This window comes from Drosophila ficusphila, unplaced genomic scaffold (assembly GCF_018152265.1).
Source record: "Drosophila ficusphila isolate 14025-0441.05 unplaced genomic scaffold, ASM1815226v1 contig_791, whole genome shotgun sequence".
Lineage (NCBI taxonomy): Eukaryota > Metazoa > Arthropoda > Insecta > Diptera > Drosophilidae > Drosophila > Drosophila ficusphila.
This window is the reverse complement of record NW_025064737.1, coordinates 7,231,787-7,253,716: the sequence shown is the minus strand read 5'-3', so window position 1 is coordinate 7,253,716 and position 21,930 is coordinate 7,231,787. Positions and strand designations below refer to the sequence as shown.

At 47.4% G+C, this 21,930-nt stretch overlaps 5 protein-coding genes across 6 annotated transcripts in view; 3 read left to right on the top strand and 2 right to left on the bottom strand.

The window, feature by feature from the left end:
• The first annotated feature begins 36 nt into the window (after positions 1-36).
• Positions 37-1,279, top strand: LOC108088007 (pyrroline-5-carboxylate reductase 3). Its single transcript, XM_017185619.2, has 2 exons — positions 37-1,066; positions 1,124-1,279. The coding sequence occupies exons 1-2, from the start codon at positions 288-290 to the stop codon at positions 1,185-1,187; spliced, it is 843 nt and encodes a 280-aa protein (XP_017041108.1). The 5' UTR covers positions 37-287; the 3' UTR covers positions 1,188-1,279.
• LOC108088005 (pre-mRNA-splicing factor 18) lies at positions 1,246-2,362 on the bottom strand. Its single transcript, XM_017185617.1, has one exon. It carries the CDS (start codon positions 2,302-2,304, stop codon positions 1,282-1,284), a length of 1,023 nt encoding a protein of 340 aa, XP_017041106.1. The 5' UTR covers positions 2,305-2,362; the 3' UTR covers positions 1,246-1,281.
• A 272-nt stretch (positions 2,363-2,634) lies between these two features.
• Positions 2,635-3,586, top strand: LOC108087904 (coiled-coil domain-containing protein 124). The gene is made up of 2 exons (XM_017185481.2): positions 2,635-3,160; positions 3,225-3,586. Exons 1-2 carry the CDS (start codon positions 2,703-2,705, stop codon positions 3,409-3,411), a joined length of 645 nt encoding a protein of 214 aa, XP_017040970.1. The 5' UTR covers positions 2,635-2,702; the 3' UTR covers positions 3,412-3,586.
• Positions 3,587-4,690: 1,104 nt separating this feature from the next.
• Positions 4,691-16,128, top strand: LOC108088055 (protein split ends). Its single transcript, XM_017185693.1, has 3 exons — positions 4,691-5,023; positions 10,957-13,584; positions 13,641-16,128. Exons 2-3 carry the CDS (start codon positions 10,966-10,968, stop codon positions 15,720-15,722), a joined length of 4,701 nt encoding a protein of 1,566 aa, XP_017041182.1. The 5' UTR covers positions 4,691-5,023; positions 10,957-10,965; the 3' UTR covers positions 15,723-16,128.
• Positions 16,129-17,155: 1,027 nt separating this feature from the next.
• LOC108087926 overlaps positions 17,156-21,930 on the bottom strand; it is a 52,473-nt gene continuing 47,698 nt past the window's right edge. The window contains exons 5-8 of one of the 2 annotated variants that reach the window (XM_017185512.2): positions 21,841-21,926; positions 21,385-21,640; positions 19,532-21,324; positions 17,156-18,912 (exon numbers count right to left, since the gene is read on the bottom strand). In XM_017185512.2, the coding sequence (XP_017041001.1) occupies positions 18,081-18,912; positions 19,532-21,324; positions 21,385-21,640; positions 21,841-21,926 (2,967 nt within the window). In that variant the 3' untranslated portion in view covers positions 17,156-18,080. The remainder of the gene's footprint in view (positions 18,913-19,531; positions 21,325-21,384; positions 21,641-21,840; positions 21,927-21,930) is intronic. The other variant, XM_017185513.2, reaches the window with a different exon arrangement.

The window sequence follows — 21,930 nt, the reverse complement described above, 5'->3', positions numbered from 1 at the left end:
TAAAAAAAAATGATGTAGTCTATGTATTTTAAATCTATTTCTGAACTTAAGAAAAAAACATATCCCCTATTGCACAGCAAAATCACTGTTTTCTTGCTACACCCCTGCAACCGGCAGCTGTTATTGATTAGAGGAGCGATAAAAATCCAGCCACCGCGATTATTGACAATAGGACAACCTCGAGGGGCTTTAAAGTTATCTAACATCAATCAAACGTTTCTCAATTATCTAGAGTGCCTGTAAATAGCTGGCAAAGGCATCCAAGCAACTCAAACGATTTGTAAAATATGGCCAAGTTAGACGAACGGATCGGCTTCATTGGAGGCGGAAACATGGCCTTTGCCATTGGATCCGGACTCGTACGTTGCGGTATCGTGAAGGCAAGCCAGGTGCTGGTCTCCGGCCCGCACATCGAGAACCTGCAGCGCTGGCGGGACTTGGGAGCCGTGACGAGCGACGACAACTGTGAGGTCCTGGAGCACACGGATGTAGTCTTCATCTGCGTTAAGCCGCACATGCTCGCCACCTGCGCAGCCGGTCTCAAGTACAAGCATGTGCCGTCGGCCAAAGACGCCAGCAAGCTGATTGTGTCCGTACTGGCAGGTACCAGTATTCAAACTTTGGAGGATGCCCTTAGTTTTATGGGCAGCTCCGATGTAAAGATAATCCGGACCATGCCCAACACATCCATGCAGGTGGGCGAGGGATGTACAGTGTATACTGGCAATGCTCGCGTCAGCCATCACGACCTAGAAAAGATCCATCTGATGCTCAATGCTCTGGGTTTGGCCCAGCAAGTACCTGAGACCATGATCGATGCCGTCACCGGGGTAGCAGGATGCGGCCCGGCCTTTGTATACACCATCATCGAGGCACTGGCAGATGGTGGAGTTAAGCAGGGTGTTCCCCGCCAAATGGCTTTGCAGTTTGCAGCTCAAACACTGCTGGGAGCGGCAAAAACAGTCCTCCTTACAGGCAAACATCCGGCAGTCCTTCGGGACGAGGTTTGCTCACCCGGCGGGTCGACCATTGTCGGCGTCCACGAATTGGAAAAAGGAAACCTTAGGTGGGTAGCACTAACTCCTTGAAGTGGTCTATTTTATCTATCGCTTCTGCCTTTTAGGGCAACTTTAATAAACGCCGTGGAGAAATCCTCGCAGCGCTCCGCTGAACTGGGAAAGAAATGAGCCTGCAGCTACTCCATAACCTTCTTTGCTCTCTATACTTAAAGTAAAACGCTTGGTATTCATATTACAATTACAACTACGATAAAGCTTGAGTTTATTCGCGATCTTTTTTGCTGACGTACTCCACACACTTGGAGGGATCGGTAGGGAAATACTCCTGGCACTTGGTCATCAGTCGCTTAAGACCTTGGATATACTTGCGCTGAGTCTCGTCGTTCATCACATGGGCCACGTTCTTGGAGAAAATCTTCTCACGACCCGTACGTGCGTGAATGCCCACCATGGTGACACCAATGGGCCACGGAGCATTGCCGATGGCCATTTCCAAGTAGGCGTCGCTAGCGGTGATGTAATTACGGTTGAGAAGGTGCTTGCAAATGTCGCGTAGACTGTCCAGGATGTCCTCGGGCAGCGTGTGATGCTTCAACTTGCGAAACAGCGGCTTCACATACTCCTTGGTCTGCGTGTAAATAACCCTCGTCATTTTCACTTTGGTGGACATCTTCTCGTGCTTGCTGTAATTGGCGATCTGGTCGTTCCACAGCTTGAGCAGGAAGGTGAGGAGCGTGATGATTACATCCATGTCGTAATCCTTATTTCGACCCATCTTCTGGGCCATTGTCTGTATGCTCTCCCACGAAACTGATTCGTCTAGCTCGGCAAAGTCCGATTTTTTGTCTTCTTTGGCTGTGGGTGTGTTGGCGAACATCTCCTGCAAGTAGGCGGCATCGACCTGTTCCATGGCCTCCTGGAAGTCGTTGCGGAACCCGCGATTGGCCTCCGGCTGTGAGATCTCGCACTGTCGCAATCTGTCGAAGGCTTCTGGCTCCGTTTCGCCAAAGATGAGGATGGGTTCGCCGCGTTCCCTTAACCGACGGATGACTTCTGCGCGTGGCAAAATATTCTGCCCATCGGCCACGAAACTATATGCTCCTTCGGTGGTTTGTCCTTGCGCTTCCACAGACTCCTGTTTTTTGTAACCCACCTTCTGAAGCACTTCCTCCGTGTCTTTAGCGTTGAGGTCGCCACGTCTGAAGTATTTCTTTTTCTCGTCTACCAGCTGCTTCTGTTCAAGAAGCTTACGCTTTCGAGCTATTTCTGCTTTTAGAATATCCATTAAGGGGAGATTTGTCAATAACAATACGGTATAAACAAAACAAAACAGAATGCGAGGTTTTGAAGTATGACCAGATTATGCAAAATGAATAAGGAGCGCACAATAGAGGTCACAACAATAGCCGACATTTTCATACAAATTAAAATTTGTATTTTATTTTTAAGGAATCAAGTAGTAAAAAAATTAAATTGATCTTAAATTCGATCAAAACATGTACAAAGTTAAAATGCACGAATCGTAAACTAATACTTAATTAAAAGAAATAGTATTATTATTAGTATTTTATTTACGGTACTTATTAACTGGGAGAATAAATTTCAATGCTCCGTCCCTGGTCACACTGGCCCCAAATCAATAAGAAAATATACAATTTTTTAGGCAAACACTTAAAGGACACAATGCCAAAGAAGATGGGAATCAACTCGAAGGCAGTGGAGGCCCGCGAGCGCAAGGAGGCCACCAAGAAGGCGACGCAGGAGAAGAAGACCAAGGAGGCGGAGGACCGCTTGTGGCGCGATGACGACAAGAATCTGGCGAAAAAACAGCAGCGCAAGGACGAGGAGGAGCGCAAGAGGGCCGAGGCGGCCAAACGGAAGGCGGAGGCCAAGGCGCTACTTGACCAGGAAATGAGCTCCATCTCCACGCAGCGCAAGCAGCCGCTAGCCAAGATTAACCGGCAGCAGATTCTCGAGGAGATAGAGAAGAAGCAGCGTGTGATGGAGGCAATCAACGAGGCCAGCAAACCGGCGGCCACACGAGTTGTGGTCCAAAACCATGTTGTTGAAGAGAACCTCAACCGATCCATGGCCGACACGGATGTAGCCTCCAACATAGACGAGGCGCTGGTTGTGTTAAGGTACGTTTTCCGAAGAAATTACCACTTTATTAAAAATTTGACCAAATTTGACCTTTAAATTTAGCGTCAACGATAATGAGGAAGACAAACATCCTGAGAAACGAATGCGCGCCGCCTACAAGACCTTTGAAGCCAACAATCTGCCCCGCATCAAGGCCGAGAATCCTTCGCTCCGCATGTCTCAGTGGAAGCAGCTGCTTATGAAGGAATGGAATAAGTCCCCAGACAATCCCTTCAACCAGGGACGCTAAATGCGAAAAAGGACGAATTTCACCGACCCATCCGACGAGTGTGCGTACTCTAGTGACTGTTTGCTGCCTAGCAGCAAAAAACTTATCAAATGGTTCCAAATCACCTTTCGAACTATACGCAGAATTTAGTTTATACATAAAATTATGGACGGAATAAATGTATTTATTTATTTAAGCCCAGTGAGTAAAAGATGTGTTAACTGCACAAGGGGCTCTTCTTAAATGGTTTATCAAGAGGTTAAGAAAAAACGTTAGAGAACATTTAATAATCTTGATATTAATAATTTTCGATGAGCAAAATTAGCATTTGTTTGGCGGGTATAAATTTCTATGGTACTTTGGTTTTCTTTCCCTTATCCAACTTCTTAAATAAATTAAAGAGAAATTACTGCTTCGTTATGCAACAAATCAATAAAGTTATTCCAAAATCGCGCGAATAAACTAAGCATCGGAGTCGTAAAGTCTGAAAGTGATAACCGGCAGCTTTTCTCCGCTTATTTAATGGCCAATTTTTATTCGCCAGTGCTTCAAAACTTTGTGGCCCTGATCCGATTCCGGTTGCGTTTGTGAATGAAGTAATTATATGTATTGCTTTGATTGCCGTTGTCGTTCCAGCGTTTTGTCCATCACTTTTTTCAGTGGTGCAAAATACAGAGAATAATAAGTGCTTCCGCTTTCACTGCTGCTTGGAAGTTCGGTGGCGTTTTCTGAGCCAGAGCCACCAAAATATTTTGACTACCTCATACAAATGCACGTAACATCAGACGCTTAAGTATGAGCTTAAAGCCATTAGGCACCTCTTTTTGCGCATTAAATGTGATTTTATATAAGATATTAAGGGCTTAATTGAGCGATTTTCCAAATAAAAAGTTTTTGGCTTAATAGCTTGGCCTGGTCAGCTTTCATTTGGGAAACCAATTGTTGTCTTGTACAAAGCTATTGAAGTGGAAGTCAGCATTTAAGTTCTGGCCAGAAACTTTCTTGTTCAATTGAGACATTAGCTGGGTTCAAGGGTCTTTTAATCTTACTTTCTTATCACTAGACCCTAAACAGTTAAAGCGTTTATAGCCTACACATCAGAGAGCCCGGATTGCATTTAACAATTAAAATGTTCCACTGCAGTAGATTTGATTTTTGAATTTCCACCACCAGTTTCGGTTTGGAGTTAACAGCAGCTCTGTTAACCGTTTTTAACCGCTCGTCAGCTGTCTTACCTGTTGTTGGCTGCTGTCGCTGGCCGTGCTTTCTTTTTAATAAAAATTTCTTTTGTCGCCGCGCAACTTCATTCAGTTTCTGACCGTCGAAGGCAGCGGTCGCGTCGTGGTCTTCAGATTCAATCGTGAGAGAAATGCAAATACCAGAAATTCAATATTGAACGCGAGCCGAGAGAAAAGAAAAGTGTGAGACGTGTTTGGAAAATCGAATCGAATTTCGTACGGCACCGTCAACGGAAATCGCAACAACGGTAATTGGTGTGTGTGTGAGCTCTGCCTCTTTCATTTCCCGCGAGTGCCTGGTGAACTTTATTGGTTTTTTTGAAAACAACCAACTAATTGTGGAATACTTTGGGCCAACTGCAGCCAAGGATATCAGCGGTTCAGCCACTTTGCGGGTAAGATTTGTGGGTTAGGCGGTTAGAAATGCTTGTCGGCCTTTACGGTTGCAGCTAATTAGCATGCTGCACTTAACAAAGCACAAAAAATAGAAAAAAAAGGTAAACTGCAGCGGGCTGACGCTGGTCACCAGTTGGAAATCAGGGCAAGCCCAGCAACCCACACGAGTTCGTGCCTTAAGTCTTTTGTTTTGCGACTCGCTTAATTTTTTGTCGCCGGCCCTTGCACTTCTGCAAAACAGCATGCGGCAGAAAAAAGTTGTTCACATTTCTGTACCAGAATAATTATGTACGCAACTACTGCTGATACACGGGTTTTTATTATAGTTCAGACCTCGCGATGGCTTACTTTCCTCCCCATCAAATTCGGCTGACCTACAAATCGTGGACTACATGCTAATTGACGTTAACTTGTTCCCGAGATTCCGCATTCGTTTGGCCAAAAAAATGTGAGGTTCATTGACCATCGTCGATTGCCTGTCGTTATGTAAAGTGCACAATAGTTGATTTCTGGTAATGAATTCACACTTTGCATGGAATCGGATGTGTTGCGTGTTGGCGGCTGTTATGCATTTTGCGCGAATTATTTAATACACAGGCGAGGAGATAACGAGATCAATTGGCAGCCAACCGTTAACTAATTTATTACTTTCCCAAAAGGTCGGTGCAGCGTTCCCAATAGGCCGCTAAGGAGCCCGCCGCCTGATTTATAGCCATCGCCAGCGACCCAAATTGGCCGGCCAGCCAGAAGCGTACTATATGCTTAGCTATGCCGAGCCAAACATAAGTGGAATCAGAAACAGCAAAATAGAAAAAAAAATAAAACAGAACTTGGAGCCAACCCATTTACTGGATGACACGCGCGGGCGCAGTGCGGCGAATAGCTATTTCCACTGCCGCCGCCAGCTATTGCAATTGCATTAGTGAGCCAAAAAGCCAAGTGACCATAAAAGAAATGCCAGAGGCAGCAGGCCTAAACCGAATTACCTACGAGCGTTCCACACTCGAGATCTGGCCATTTATGGGTGGCTCTTCTTGCCGAGGAAGTCACACTCCGCCACCAAAAACGAACTGACAGCCTTGAAAGATTTATTGGCTGCCCAGATCGGCGACGTGCGGCGATTCTGCAAATGGGATATATCCATCGGCGAGCGTAGTCAATCATCGCTCGCTTATCTGCCTTATCGCTGTGCTCTCTGAATTTGTCTTTCGACTCGGGCATCTTCAGCACTTTCCTTTTTATTTGAGCCATTGCGGTTGCCCGAAGCTCGTGCTCAGTTTTTTGTTACACAGTAGAAAATATGGTACCTGATTTCATAAACATTTAACAGGATAAAAAATATTTTTTTTTTAAGAGGCACCAACAATTTTAGTGGTCATACTAAAGATTCAAATATTTTCTATGCACCCCAAGTTTTTGGCCAACTTTAATGCCAATTATCCAGCTGTCACTCAACGCTCGTGAGATTTTCTATACGCTTTTTCCTCGAATCAGCACTTGAGCAGTTTCCATTTGATGGCTCGGACAGTACTTTAATAATAGCAATTCCATTGTAAAATCCATACCGACTGCGCATGTGTGCAGCGCATAATTTCCTCGCTTTGTGCCATAAGTGGTTGTAAATTTCGACTCGCCGTCGTCGACTTCATTATAAACTAATAAAATAGCAACAAATTCAAGTTTTCGAGTGTGTGTGGCATTTGAAGTGCTCGGCTTGAACTTCACACTCTGGCGGCAAGCTGAAATTTCACCATTTCTCTTTGAAGAACCTGCGAATGCGCATTATTATAATTAAGATTTCAGGCACGTTGCCTTGACTTTCATTGCCATTTTTTAGACGCGGTCAGCGGCTTTTTCGGTTTATTGATTTCTTAGTTTTTCGGATTTTGTTTATTGGTCTTCTAGCCGAAGGAATTCCACCCGTTTTGGCCAACGGGGTTATTCATTTCTATATGCTAATCGGCAGCTAGCATGTGGGCGTCACTTTCTATCTTCGCCGGCGAGAGAGCGGAAATCCGATCACGGATTTCCTTGGCCTCTGATTGCCTTTGGTTCACGGGAATTCGCTCGAAATTTCGTGTGATTGCAACACTCGAATGATTCACGAGATTTTGGCCAAGGTGTGTGCACTTGCCAACATTTGTTAACGTTAACATCAGCCAACAGGCCGCCGAGATCATAGCAGGAATTTATGAGTGTGTGTGGTGCGGCCAAGAGCGATTACGCACCTTAAAAAGTGAAATTTCTCGTGTTGTTTTGTTTCGGCTTTTCGTTTTTTCGCCAGAAAGAAATGCAAATTAATTCCAATGACTAAGACGGCGGCGATTTTGGGAATGATTTAAGCCTGGGGCCATCAAAATGAAAACTGCCTAGGGTCGGGAAAATGACTCTCGTTTTACACGAAGTTAATTAGTTGTGATTTATTTGTAAGTCACGGATTTCACGGAACTATTTTGACTGCAATTTAATTGGCTTATTAGAAAGCAATACATTTTCAGACCACCTATTATAAAGAGACACTAACCCAAATATATATATAAACATATTTGAACAATAATAATGAGCTTAATAACCATTTTAAACTGAGTTTAAACTGTTTAAATGGTTTTATCTCTGTGGATTTACGAATTTGAATACAACTGGAATTGGCGGGGCCAAGAGCCTAGGGTTTCCAAGTTTAAGACCAGGCTTCGGCCACATTCCAGCCACACTCGCCATCGACTGTTTGTCCAATGATCGTTAACGGGGTCAGCTGAGCTACGTACACGGGTTTCAGCCGCTTCTCGCCGCCGCTGTTGGTTTATTTTGTGCTACCTCCCCTGGGTTTCGGCATTGGGTATTGGGTATCTTGGCTGGCATCTTGCCTGGCTGATTCACCGAAAAAGCAAAGAGACGAAATAAACCAAAACGTGAGGCAGACAGGCGGGCAGGAAGGCAGCCTTCCTCGGTATTTGGGATTACCAGTTGCCTCATCTGGTGGAGCGTCGCTTCAACGGGGGGCAATCAAAAATTTCACTGATTTTAATTATTTTTATTTTGCGTCCTACCGTTCTGGTTTGGCTGCTTTGCCGCGTGTGCGTTTTCTTCTTGCTTTTGCGTTGCGGTTAAAGTTGAGGTATAAATTCGGTAAGCCATAAATAATTCTCTCTGGCGCCGCACCACATTCACATCCACATCCACGTCCAGCACCACCGCCGGAGCAGCACTCAGAAGCTGAGCGAGAAATTTTTGGCTGCCAAAAGTGAAAGTTGCAGCTGCTGCTGGCCGTGCCATTGAAAGCAATAAGAAACGTAGGAAAGCGCCGAGCTCCGCTTCTTTCCCCCCTGTCTTCCATTAGGAAACAAAATCAGCTCGCTAGAGACAGTTTAAAGTTGAGTCTTAGGGTCTGGGCAGCAGATTGGTCCGGGTGTCTAATGACTCTGCGCTAGCTGCTCTTTGTCAACATTGACCGACCGACCGCAGGGGGGAATTAAGCATTTTCGCTATTATGTGTTTCGTTTTGTAGCCCGCAATTATGTTTACCACGCTTTTGATTGTTACTATTTTGGTGCCATTAAAAATTACACCTAATTGCGGTGGCCCGTAATAGACGTGCGACTTTTTCGGGGTGTCTTCCTCCAGCGAGTGGCACTTGGCACTTGGAAGTTGGAACTTGGCGTCGGGTGGGAAAAGGGGGAAAGTTATGGTGTTTATGAGCTTTGCCAGCTTGATTGTGGGAACCCCGGGCGAAATGAGTTAATCCGACTGAGTGAGAGATACCAAGGTGAATTGTGTAATGTGAAAGCAAAGTGCTTGCAGGGAAGTGATTACACTAATCCATCGACTTCCTTACCCAGGAACTGGGTCACATATCGGGCTGGGTTCGTTGAACCCTTCCATTCCAGAATGCCTTGGAATGCCGCACTACCATAACTCGTTTCAATATTTTAGCTTAATTAAATTAGCACTTTCTACGCGACAAGAAAGCCGTGCCTCACATATTGAATAATAATTACAAACAATTAGCACAGTGACCCAGATGCGTAAATTATGAAAATGAAAATGCATCGCTTGCCGCCCAGAAATTCCTTCGGTGCGGTGGCACTCGCAATGGAAAGTGGCAATCAAGTGCGGCTCAAATGTGCAATGAAACCACGTTCGCATATTCAAAGACTCGTTGACAAGAAGTTTGTGTCTTGAGTCTTTCGTTTGCTTTTCGAGCAAACGCGTGCTCTTTTAACAATCCAGCGGCGATGACAGGTTTTTATTTGGCATTCGGTGTTCTCGAGGAGGATGCTTCTGCTGCTGCTTCTGCTTTTGCCGCTGCTCGTCTTCGGGTTGTTCTTTTTTATTAGCATACTGATAAAAGCGAACTCGCCCGTGTTTGTGCGCGCGAGCTGTGGACATTTCAAAATGATGGAAAGAGCAAACGAGTTCCTAAATTGTGACCCAATTACCTAGTTAGCCAGTCTGTTGATACAAGTTCTGCTTGGCCTTATGAATTACGACCCCTTAAGCGAGGCATGCAGAATTGAGCGCTGCATTTGCATAACACTCGAGAACGCAAGAAAGCACAAATTGCTGGCCCATTCATTGACAATCGAAATGAAAGTTGGTAGCGAAACGGACTGAAGTCTCAGATCGGAGATCGGAGATCAAACTGCCGCAATTGTTTCGTGTGGCACATGCCGCATGCAATCGAGAGGAAATCTAGACCATAATAATAAGCCAGGCAATTTGGAGACACCACTGCCAATTGCCGCAATTGCACTTTCATTTGGGATTCTTGCCGCTCGAAATCGAGTAAACGTGGCCATGAGTGTACACTGAGTGTACCCGCGGCTCTTTGAATAAATTTCTACATGGCTTGATTGACAGTCCGGCGCGATTAAGCGCATAATGAGACTCGCTCCTGGCTGGCTTGGGTTTTGACATTGATGTGCTCGCTCTCCGCCGGTGAGTCAGTCATAATTAGCGCTGGGTATTTCGGCTGTTCGCCTGTTCGGTTGGTCTGCTGGTCAGTTGGTCTGCTGGTCGGCTGGGTGACATTATCGATGTATTCCGATGATTGAATGAAAGTTGAACTGTGCTTTTTGAAAGTGAATTTCTTGTCACGGCAGAAGACGCCGCGAATCGAAAGCACTCGCGGCCCATTCGATTTCGGCTCTTCTTTTTTTTTTTTTTGGTTTGTCGTTGCGGCAGAATATCGAAGAGCGTTAGACAATAGCCAAGACTATTGGCCAGGAGGCCAGCGGCTGGCATTTGGCTCGTTTGACATAACCACCACAATGAGCCGCAACGGCAACAAACAACAAACAACAAGCCACAACTCCCAGACGGGTTTTCCACTCGCTGCAAAAACTGGCTGCTCACATTTGGTAAAATTTCACTTTTTCCTTTTATTTGCTTAGTGGCCCGGCCGCACGACTGTTGCAGCAGCTTTTTATGAAAATCAAAGCAATCCCATCCAGTCACCAGTTGTGGACCGCGGACCAGTGTCACTGCCAAATCGGGACTGCACCAGTTGGGTTAATTGTAAGCGACACTGCCAGCCGATGTTTTGATCTGCAATCATAACGCAAAGGCAGCCGTCGAATAGTACTGCGCTCTCTTTGTTTTTGGCCAAAACACTTCTCGCATAGAAGCAGACACGGTCATGTCTCAATTAAGCCAACCTACGGTGCTTGGTCCGCTGACAAATTGCCGAGAGGCCGCGGTGTTGCTGTCGGGACTCGAGATTCGAGATTCAAGGCAGCAACACACCAGCAACACCAGCAATCTGAGCAGCAACTGGCTGCAATTTTCGCACCATAAACGTGGAAGCGGTCCGTTGTCAAAGCTTTTGAAGTGACAGCGGCCTTGTGCAGACTTTTAAAATCAAGAGTGGTTTCAGTTTGGGCGGAAGGTCTGCGATTCAAATTAAAGATTGCGTTTCTTTTCTCTCTCATTGCAGCCAATCGAAATGGGAGGCAGTAGCAACTCAAGGTTGCTGCTGGCACTTGTGTTGCTACTGGTCACAGCGGCAACATCCAGCGGTGAGTCCACCACGGAGGTTCCCTCGGCCCTGCTGCCATTGGAGGCCCGAAGTGCCGATATTTCCGGAGAGGAGGATGTAATTTCCACCAGCTACGTGCTGCCCAATCAGATCTTCAACGAGGGAAAGCCCTACTATCCCCGCCAGGATCCTGTCTCTGGTCAGCTGGACTTCAGTGCCAAGAAACCGGCGGGAATTCAGCCGGAGGCCAATGAGGTGGTAGATCCCAACGAGAAGATTGTGCTGAGCGGAGGCAGTTCTCCCAACATCCATGACTTCTTGAACCTGCCCGTGAAGTACTCGTCGTCGAAGTTTGTTTACCCACTGGTCTCCAGCTCGTATGCCAATTTGAAGTACCAGGGCAGCAACAAGAACTACATCACCAACAAGAAACCCACTTCGGTGGTGGCTCCAGTCACCCCACCACCGCCAAACTACCACAGTTCGAACTTTTTCACAGTGCCAACTACTAGATTAACTGCTGTGACACCGACGGCAGGTGCTTACTATCCCAGTAGTCCCACTACCACTAGCACCACCTCCACATCCACATCCACAACCACTACAACAACGACTACTACCCGGGGAACCTTGCCACCTTCGAGGAGACCAGTTAGCACCACCACCACTACGACGGAAGCAACCAGTCCGGCGGTTAAGTATACGACCACTTCCCGACGACCCATTCCAGTGTTGACGGTTTCTACGACTCCGCAACCACCGCGCACCAGCACCACCCGTAAGAAGTTTGTGCCCAACAAGAAGTACACTCCTACAGTGCCCAGCACCAGTGGAAGGCCAACAATCAGCCAGGAGGAGCAGCGTCCAGTGAAGGCATCACCGAAACCAACGCCCAGCAGCATCGATGTGGCCATGACCACGCACCATGCCACTCCGCAGGCGGCCATCTTCCCAACGGAACCAGCCACCACCACCAAGATGTACACCACCTCGAGCACCAGTCCACCAGTGGTGTTCACCGAGGGACCCACGCCACCACCCGCCTTCAGTCCCATTCCGGGAACTGGTATTCCCAACCTAGATCCAGCCGATGTTTACCACACGCTGGGACAGAAGAACACCCAAGCCGAAGAGCAGCAGCAGCAGCAGCTGGAGAAGCAGCAGCTAATGCAGCAGCAGCAACAGGTGCAGCACCAGCAATATCAGGAGCAGCAGCAGCAACAGCTATATCAACAGCAACAGTATCAGCTGCAATTGGAGAAGCAGCAACTGGAAAAGCAAAAGCATCCATACCAGCAGCAACTGGAAAAGCATCAGCAGCAGCAACAACATCAGCAGCAACAACATCAGCAGCAGCTACATCAACAGCAGCAACAACAGCAACAGCAGCAACAACAGCAACAACATCAGCAGCAGCTTCAGCAACAGCAACATCAGCAACAGCAACATCAGCTTCAACCGCCAACTCAGCAACAACAACCTTCAAAGCCTCCAATGACCCTCAGCGATATTTTCAACAGCCTGGCTGAAGAGGAATCAAATGTGGCACAGAACTACCAGCAGAATCAGGGATTTGATGCCCAGGGTAATCTCATTCAACCCATTGCACCCTCAAAGCCATCGCCTTTCGCCATGCAACAACCAGGATCACAACAACCAGGATCCCAACAACCTGGATCCCAACAACCAGGATCCCAACAACCAGGCTCACAACAACAACAGCGACCCCATCCAAATGATCAGAAGGTGATCTCCGGCAGCCAGGAGAATTACAGCAATGAGTACGTGTCCTACCAAGTGCAGCAACCAAATATGATGCAATACCGACCAGTTCCGGGCCAAATCAACAACGTGGTCATTTCACCTGGTCAGCAATCGGCTTCCTTTGTTCTTGGCAGCCAAGTGCAGCAGGTGAGCGTAGGACATCCAAGTGTGGAGAAGGAAACATTGTTCGCTAAGGAGCAGCCAGGAGTGCAATATGGTCAGGTGATCAACGAGGACATTGGCAACATCAAGCGACCTGCCAAGGAACCGGCAATGCCACCAAATTACCAACAGATGCCGAGCCTCCAGCAGAACTCCAACTTCCATCAGAACGGAAATGTGCCTGCATCGGGAGCTCCAGGAACGGTTTCATACCAAGAACCGCCTCCAGAGGCACCGAGTCCCTTCCAGCAGTTGCCTATGATTGGATCCAACAAGCGTCCATCAAAGAAACCAGTTGCCAAGCCAGAACAGCCTCCTCATGCCTTCCCACCACCACAAACTTCGACGCCTCTTCAGACACAACCAACTCCTTCATCTGTGAAGCAGGGTGATGACACCAAGGAGCTCCTGGTCTCCACCAACATTCGGTTCCCTGCTCAGAACGAAGAGTCGCTGGAACTTTCCTCCTCTGCCGTGATGCCAGGCCCTCCAGCGGGTCCACACATCAATGGTCACGCCCAGCCTCTTAGCCTGCAGCAAATCCAGAACTCCAATCCCGTTGTCTTTCCCAAGCCCCAGGACGAAGTGGCTCCTGGCAGTGGCAATGTGCAGATCCAGCAGCACGAAGTGCTCAACCTGAGTCAGCAGAAACCACCATTGGTGAGTCAGTTAATAACAAACAGAAAATATGTAATTATTTATATCTTTCTCCTTAGAAATTCCCTGCCCAGCAGCCTGGACTTGGCGAGCAGCCTTCGTTGGATATGGAACCACCTCCGCGGTATCCCACCACATTGCCAGTGCCCCAGGCACCACCCACTCCTGGCAAGCGACCACATGGACCACCTCCACCACCAAACTTCTATAACGAGTTCAATAGAAAGCCACAAAACGGACCGAGGCCCAGTAACCTGCCCAATATTTTGCCACAGTTCCGTCCGAATGCCAAAATCTCGAGCGGACATCCTCCTGCTTTGAAGCAGGAACCTGGAAACATTCGTCTGCCTCAGCAAGGTGGTCCCAAGCGTCCCTATAATCCCTCAGTGCCACCACAGTTTGCCCACCGCCGCCAGCCGTTGCATCAACAGCAATTGCAACAGCAGATGTTGCAGAAGCGCTATCCCATGAATCGCATCTCCGAGTACCCAGTGGGTCCGAGTCCGGGAGGAGAAGTGAACAGGAGGGTTTACAGGCTGCCCCCGTACGGTGGACAGAATATGCCCTACCTGCCCGACCACATGTATCCCCGTCGTCCCCATGGTCCCGCTCCATTGAGATCTGTTGATGGTTATCCCGCTGAGAGACACGCTCCTTCTGCTGAACCCTTCAAGACCATCGATGCCGAGGCGGCAGCTGATTTCGAGGAGGAGGATCTGGTGATCAACGACCCACCACAGCCAGTAACCCCCGGCAAGGATCGCAAGGGAGTGGAGGAGACCAAACTGGAACCAGTTGTCACCCTTCAAATGCTGCAGTCCCAGAAAAAGGCTGTTAGCTTGCCCGGCGATGATACGGGAGCGGGAGAAATTCAGGTGACGGCCGACAACGATCCTCAGGAGGCTGAGGCTTCCAAGCTAACCCAACAGAAGCTGGATCCCAGCGGAATGTACGTGGTCTTCCCGATGAAGGGCGCCGAGAAGGCTCAGGCCGAGGGAGAGGCTCCCTCAGCTCCTGCTGAGTATCAGAACACTCCCTTCTCCGTCATCCGCGATCAGCCACAGGAACCGATACTGAAGAACAAGAAATCTCAGTCGCTGCAGCAGCAAAACAAAGTGCAGCCAAAGGATAAGTTCCCCTATCCCATCGAGAAGCCGGATCCATCCTATTCTGAGCTCCATCCCGAATCGCATTCCGCTGTTCCGGGAGTTCTCGTTGCTCCAAGGATCATCACTGGGGCTATGGGAACCGGCACTGAGACCCCCATTGCCATTGCCTATACTCCAACGGAGCCGAATCCATTCCGTCATGAACAAGCTGGGCAGAAGTTCTCCAACATTAATCTAGCCACTTCGGTGATCAACGAAATCCGACAGGACACCCAAACAGAGGAGGGTCTTAGCAGCGATTTCGATCTGCGCGGTCAGAACTTCGAGAAGGACTTCATGGCGCCCTTCTATCCAAGTGTGAGTCTCGGCGGAGCCAGTGGAGCAGCAGCAGTCAACCCCGCAGCGCCGAGTAACTGGAACATTGTGCCTTCCACTACGGATCAGGCGCTCTATGAGAAGAACAACATAAACCGTGCTGATGTGGACCGATCAGAGGAAAAGAAACCGGAGGAGGAGCAGCCCACGGCCAGTCCGCTGACAGCGGAGAAGCCCTCGGAGATGGACAGCTTCCAGCCACAGCTGCAGGGTGGCTTCAAGCCCATTTACCCGCCGGGCTACAAGCACGTGGAGCAGGTGGAACAGGAGGAAATCGCAGGGGCCAAGAATGCAGCCCAAGATCAGCCAATCGCTTTGGCACTCGTGGGCACCACAGCAAAGCCACTGACATCATCCTCTTCGACCAGTAGCAGCAGCAGTTCCACCTCCACATCCTCCACAAGTACCTCCACCACCTCGACGACTCACCAGCCTGGAGTAACCAAGTCGGATGGCATTGTATCCACCACCAAGGCGCCGGGGGTCAGTCCAAAGCCCACGCAGCGGAAGAAGTCCACCTTCGAGACGAGTCTGGCGGCTCTGCTCTTCGGGGACGACGAGGAGGATGGAGCACGCAAGTCGGCGGAGCAGCCAAAGGCCCAAGCGGGACCCAGGAATGTGCCACGCATGGGTCCCCGGAGTCTGACGTTGAGTTAAGCGGGAGAGGGCTTACCCTCCTCCAAAAATCTAGTGTAGTCCAATTTTAGTTCGTATTATTTATTCAAAGTTTATTGAGACAGCCGGGAGAAGCCGCGCTTAGAGGTAGACCATGTGGTAATCTAGTTCTGTTCTACAGCTTATAGTTAGTAAGCTCACCATCCAGATATATAGACCGACGCCTCCAACAAACAACACCACCATAATCCCACGATCCCAGCGACTTTTGCGAGTCTGATTTGAAATACGAATGTTGAGAACTTTCTCATTGGACTCCCGAATCGTCGAAAATGAGATAAACGCTTTTGTATTCAATTTAACACAAAACCTTAAATAGTACTCACATTTTACAATATTACTGTACCATAGAAAACCATTTAAAATAAACATAATTCTGATAAAATAATTCAATGTCTTTGGTAAAAAGTAAAAATATGGGGTGAAGTTATATTTACTATAAAATATAGAATTAGGATTATCCATATCCTAAAATACCATATTTTTACGTTTTTCTACGTCTGTAAACAGAAGAAACAAAAAATCATTTACACATCTATTTTACATTTTCTGCAACTTAAAAAATGTTTTGCTTGCATACTTTCAGGCCTTTTACTTACGATTCATGGTTAATCCCTTTCCTTCAGTTAAATACGTTATTTTCTTTATCAGTATCTTTATTATACGAGTACAATTCAGTTTACAGTTTTCAAAATTCAATTTTCGCCTGACATGTTTTCGTTCTTCGATCTTTCGACTGCGAATGCTCACAACCGAAACTGATTTCATTTAAATGTCTGGGATGGACTGTGATTTCAATGTGGATAATATATATATAATACTTATTAATGATCGACCGAAGTCTGTAAGTGCATTAAAATGTTTGATTGGCAACCGGAAATGAATTTTAAATTCATGATTCTCTAATGTTTGGCTTCTCTTATAACCCATTAACAAGACGATGATTTGCAATGAGGTTGACGTGTTATGCTCAAATGGACGACTTACATTTCTTAACAATCTTTGCTATATCTGCTGAATCGTATGTACACACATAGTATAGTACGTTATTTACAGCTGCCTCGGAAGTCTCTTCTTTCTTAATACGTTTTTCTGTTGAACAGTTTCTAAGCTGGTAAAGTAAGATGCTTCAGTTGGAGCAATTAATTCCTAATGAACCTTCGATAAACAATCAGATTAGGGATATATTTTCCTATCATTAGTATATTGGAAACTACTAGCCAATCGAAAAAGGTGGCTCAGTCTTCGCCTTGCTCTTGCAATATGTGTAATAATTGAAGTATAATTGCAGCCGAATGCATCAACCGTATATGTAAGTTCGATTATAAAGGACACTCCGAAATCAAGTAAAACCATACATCATGTCCATAATATGCTTTTTATAAAATCTCCAATCGTTCAGCAAGTCTATGATATCGATCTGCTGGATGTAATGTATACATATGTATTTATTTGTAATGCAGATACCCACATGCTTGTAACATAATAACTAAAACTAAGTTCCTAATTCGTGATTAAGTCGATTGGGATTGGCCAATGATAAACGGGCTTGCTTCTCGAACTGATCCGGAATCATCTGTACAGTTTTCGAGGGGAAGGGAGCTTCAAGTCTTAAAACCTCAAGTGGATAAGTCTACATAGATATAACTTTGACCTTAACTGGTAATTAGTCGCTACAGGTAAAATATATGTATTGCAATATGCCATTTTATGTATGTATGTGTATGTATATTTGTATTGTATTTTAAACATAATCTTTTTATACAGAGTTTAGACAAAATCAAATAAATAGCGCGATAAAATTAATAATATATATAGTATGTAAACGTATTTATAAAGAACAGCTATGCCATTTCATAGGAGTTTACCAGCGACGGGTTTAACTAATAAGAATAAATACTTTCCATGATTGGTTTCTGAATACTCGCTAATTTAGAACAATATACTCGTATGTAGCAATGTAGATTTGAAGGACTAGGAACCAGTACGACATATGATTATGTTTATGTTAACGCATGTAAATTTTCAAACTAATACAAACGAAGTGGTCTCTTATCGTAAAGGGCATGCTTAATTTTTAGTAGAACATTTTGGCTTATTTGCAATTGCGCTCTATACACATGACAAAAAGGATATAAAGTAAAAACTAATTTACACTTGTAGGTATCATAAACTAACCAACGTTTGTGGGCAAACTAATTTGCGATTATTGTTTGTATTCTTATCAAGTGGTACTGCCAGGTGTTAAGGAATCGGGTATGCGGGTAAAAATCTCACAGAATCTAACTTAGTCGTAAGCAGACTAAAAAAAAACAGGTTGATAAATATGAATTCGGTTAATTAGCCGCCCTGCTGCTGCTTCTTTTTGTCGAATATGGGAAGCTTCGACTTGACCGCTCCTTCGCACACCATCATCCTCTGCTGCGCCGGCTTCTTGTCCAGATCGAAGCACAGGGTGTCCGCGTTCAGGTGCCGCTTGAAGTCCGAATAGCGGCGCGACTCGTACGAGAGGTAGTTGGATCCCAAGGCGGAGGCAGCCACGGCAGCTGCCACCGTTCCGTTTCCATTGCGATGGTGCACCGATGGCGGCGAGGAGTCCTGACGCTTTCGCTCAAAGTACTCCACAATCTTGGCAATCTGAGCGGATCTCGTACTGGGCAGCGCCGTAAAAGAGCGATCATCCCAGAGCAATGAATCCGATCCTGCCAAGCTGCTGATATCATCGGAGCTGTCCGTGTAGATGGACGAAGTGCGATTCTTGCAGTACAGCAGCTGGTTCGTTGCAAATGGACTGCGCTGGAGCAGCGTATGAATTTCCGAGTCCAAGGCGAGACGATTGATCAGTCCCGCAGTGGCCGCCATTTGGGAGTCACCTCCGTTTCCGCTGAGCAGCGCATGGTGGCAGGTGTAGCGTCGCTGGTGAGTGGGTCGTGATGCAACAATGTCGGCGTCCAAGTCGTCAATCGAGTCCAGCGCCGTGGATGAAGAGGTGTTGCCCCCGATCACGGCGGTATCGTTGTCGATCAGCAAAACGGACGAAGAGGTGGACGAGGTGTCGTTCAACCGGTGACTTTGCTGTTGTTGTTGGGCCGCCGCAGCGGCAGCAGTTACGGCGGCATTCGATGTGGAGGAGGCGTAGTAGCAGCAGCGACACAGACTCGCAAGTTTATCGCTAAAAAGATAAGGTTCGCAATCAGTAAAAGGTAATCAAGGATACAAGTTCAGACCCTGCTTAATGGTACCAAAACATTTAACATTTTCAAAGCTTTTTATGGTTTCTCTATAAGTATCGACGTATAAGATGATTCTACACAAATACCACATAAAACCCTGGATATTTTTGAGATAAGGTGACTTTTATGGCAGCGTGATTTCAATGCTTTTAGCAAATTAAGTCACTTACGTCGTTTGTGCGTTAGAGGCTCGATATTTATACCATTGCTGTGTTCAACCTGGGATACGTCGAAACAATTACTATACATATATTTAAAATTTTTAAGATAATTGATGAAATTATTATTCGATGATTACTAAGCTAACAACAACTACCAAGTTTATGCTATTAGTAGTTTTTGAGTAGTGACATAAAAATAACACCCATTTTTAGGAAGCATATTAATACCCGAAGTATTAAATGAAGTCAAAAAATGAAGATAAAAGAAGATATAAGGATTTGCAAGATCCCAAACATTTATATATCTAAATACCACTTTTTTTTAAGTTATTTCAAAAATCTTTTTCAATAAACTAATGAAGTAATTATACGGTTTTATAGGGCCTGATATACTCACTTGATTTCACTATCCGCGCTGACACATGCATCAAGCATAAGCTTTGCCTTCAACTTCTCGTAACAGCAGTTGCTATTGCTGGCCCCGCCGCCGCAGCCAAACCCCAACGACCCAATCCCGTACAGCTGTCCGCCGAAGCTATTATTGGTTATCGCAGCATCCGACTCCTCGTTGAAGCACGAAAAGAAGCCACTTTCGATGGAGTCCCGTCTCGTTAGGTTCGTCTTCAGGGGGAGCTGCTCGCACGAGTTCTTCAGCTCGCTCAGATCGCAGGTGTTCTTCGGTTCGTCGAGCTCCAGATCTGTGCAGGATGACACGGACGCCGGGGTCTCCACCAATCTGGCCGAGCAGCCGGAGATTGGAGTGGGTGAAGTGAGGGCCGTGGCAGCTGCACTGCAACTCGTTTGGTCTTTGGATTTCTTGGCGCTTTCAGTCAGATCCTCGCAGGAATTGGACGCGCCCGCTGAGGCGGTCAACGTGATGGTGGATGCACTGGCCTTCAGCAGAGCTGGGCTCTCGAATTCCCCGGTGCTGGTACTCTTCATGCTGGTGCCATTGGAGCCGCGAAAAAGCGGATGTGTGTACAGGGAATTCGCGCGATATTTCCGTGTTGTGGGCACAGTGGACGGACGCACGGCGCTGTCATCGCTGCTGGACTCCGCATCCGCACAGTTTCCTCCTCCGTCGGGATCCTCGCCCTCCGAAGTGCAATCGTCGCAGTCATCCTCATCCGCTGGCAATGTTGCAGGTGGTGTGGCAGCAACCACACTGGCCGCTGGAGCTGCCGCATTGCTGATCCGCTGGGGCAAACGCAGCTCGATGGAGCTGTACTTGCGCGTCATGTGCGGCGACACCGGCAGGCTCTTTGGTTCACTGGGCGTCGCTGCGGTTCCCGCTGGTTTGGCTGCCGTGGCTTCTTCTGGACTCGCACCGCCTCCCTGAGCCACCGCCTTGCTCTGCATGGCGGCCAGCTCCTTGAAGAACGGCGCCAGCGTCTCGAAGCACGAGCTAAACAGATCTCCCACTCCGGCTGCATAGGTCTTGGGATTTGCATCCAGGATCTTCTTCACGCCACGCAGCTGCGCCAGCGCTTCGAACGGATTCGGTTTGGAGCCGTTGTGATCCTTTTCGGAGGTCGGCTTGTACTGCGGATCCTTCAGACACATCGTTTCGCCCACCTTGCGCAGCGTAAGAACCGCGGAAACCGGCTGCGGAAGTGGCGGAGGATCTGGAATAGCCGTCGCGGGCAACTGAACCGAGGCCAACTGCCTGGGAGGCGTTGGCGAGTGCGTGGAGGAGCGCTGGCGCTGCATCTGATGACAACGCGCCTTGTCACTGGGTGACGTGTGCATCGGGAAGTGGATGATGTTCTCGCTCAGCGAGCGCCGGTGCAGCAGGATCTCGGCCTCCAACTTCTGGGTGGCACGACGCACCCTAGACTTCAGTACGTGATCATCGAAGCCAGTGCTTCCGGCGGACCCATTCGGCGTTCCCGGCAGCGCAGCCGAGGCGGACTTTTTACTCGGAAAACGAAAGCCATCTTCGTCCACTTCTTGCAGGTGACGCGGTGTCAAGGTGCCAGCTGGTGCCGTACAAATGGTGGCCACCGTGGGTGCTGAAGCTCGAGGGGTCGTTGTTACGTTCTCCGAGTCGCTGCCTCCTGGCGAGCAGTTAATCAGCTCCAGAGAACTCAATGGACTCGCTCCTGCCGAAGACTCGTGCTCGTACTTCTCCAACAGCAAGGTCAACTTTTTGGTAGCATCGTGGAAAGTGGGGCGGCTCTTAGCATCGTACTGTAAGTAATCAAATACATTTCAGTTGCATTCTTGGGCTAATGATAAATCAAATCTTACCAAACAACAGTAGAAAGCCAGGCGTAAAAAGACGGGGGGTGTGTCCATGGGACACAGCTCGACAAATGCCAAGTAGTCCAGGCCAAACGAGGTGGTGCGGGGCATCAGGTCCGGATCGGCTTCGATGCGGGCTATAATCTCGCACTGGATGATGCCGAAGGAGAAGACATCGCTCGTCTGGTCGTACCACTGGCCCTTCAGACACTCGGGACTGACCCAGTACGGTGAGCCGACGGTCTCCAGGCGTGATTTTCTGCTGCAAGCAAGCCCAGTTTGGATTAGTTTATGTGGTATTGATATTTGAAGGGTAATAAGATATCAGGAAGACAACAAGGATGTCAAAGAAAACTATTTCGAAACACATTATAAACTAAAGATTTGTGTTCTTTTCGAATGTGTTGTTTTAAATTTAAAATTCAAAGCTGATATTTAAGTTTTAAGGAATGGTACACTTACGATTTGACTGGTATCTTTGCGGCTAGACCAAAGTCACCCACGACGGCTTCGTACTGATCGTTGGCCAGATTGCGAATAAGTACATTCTGG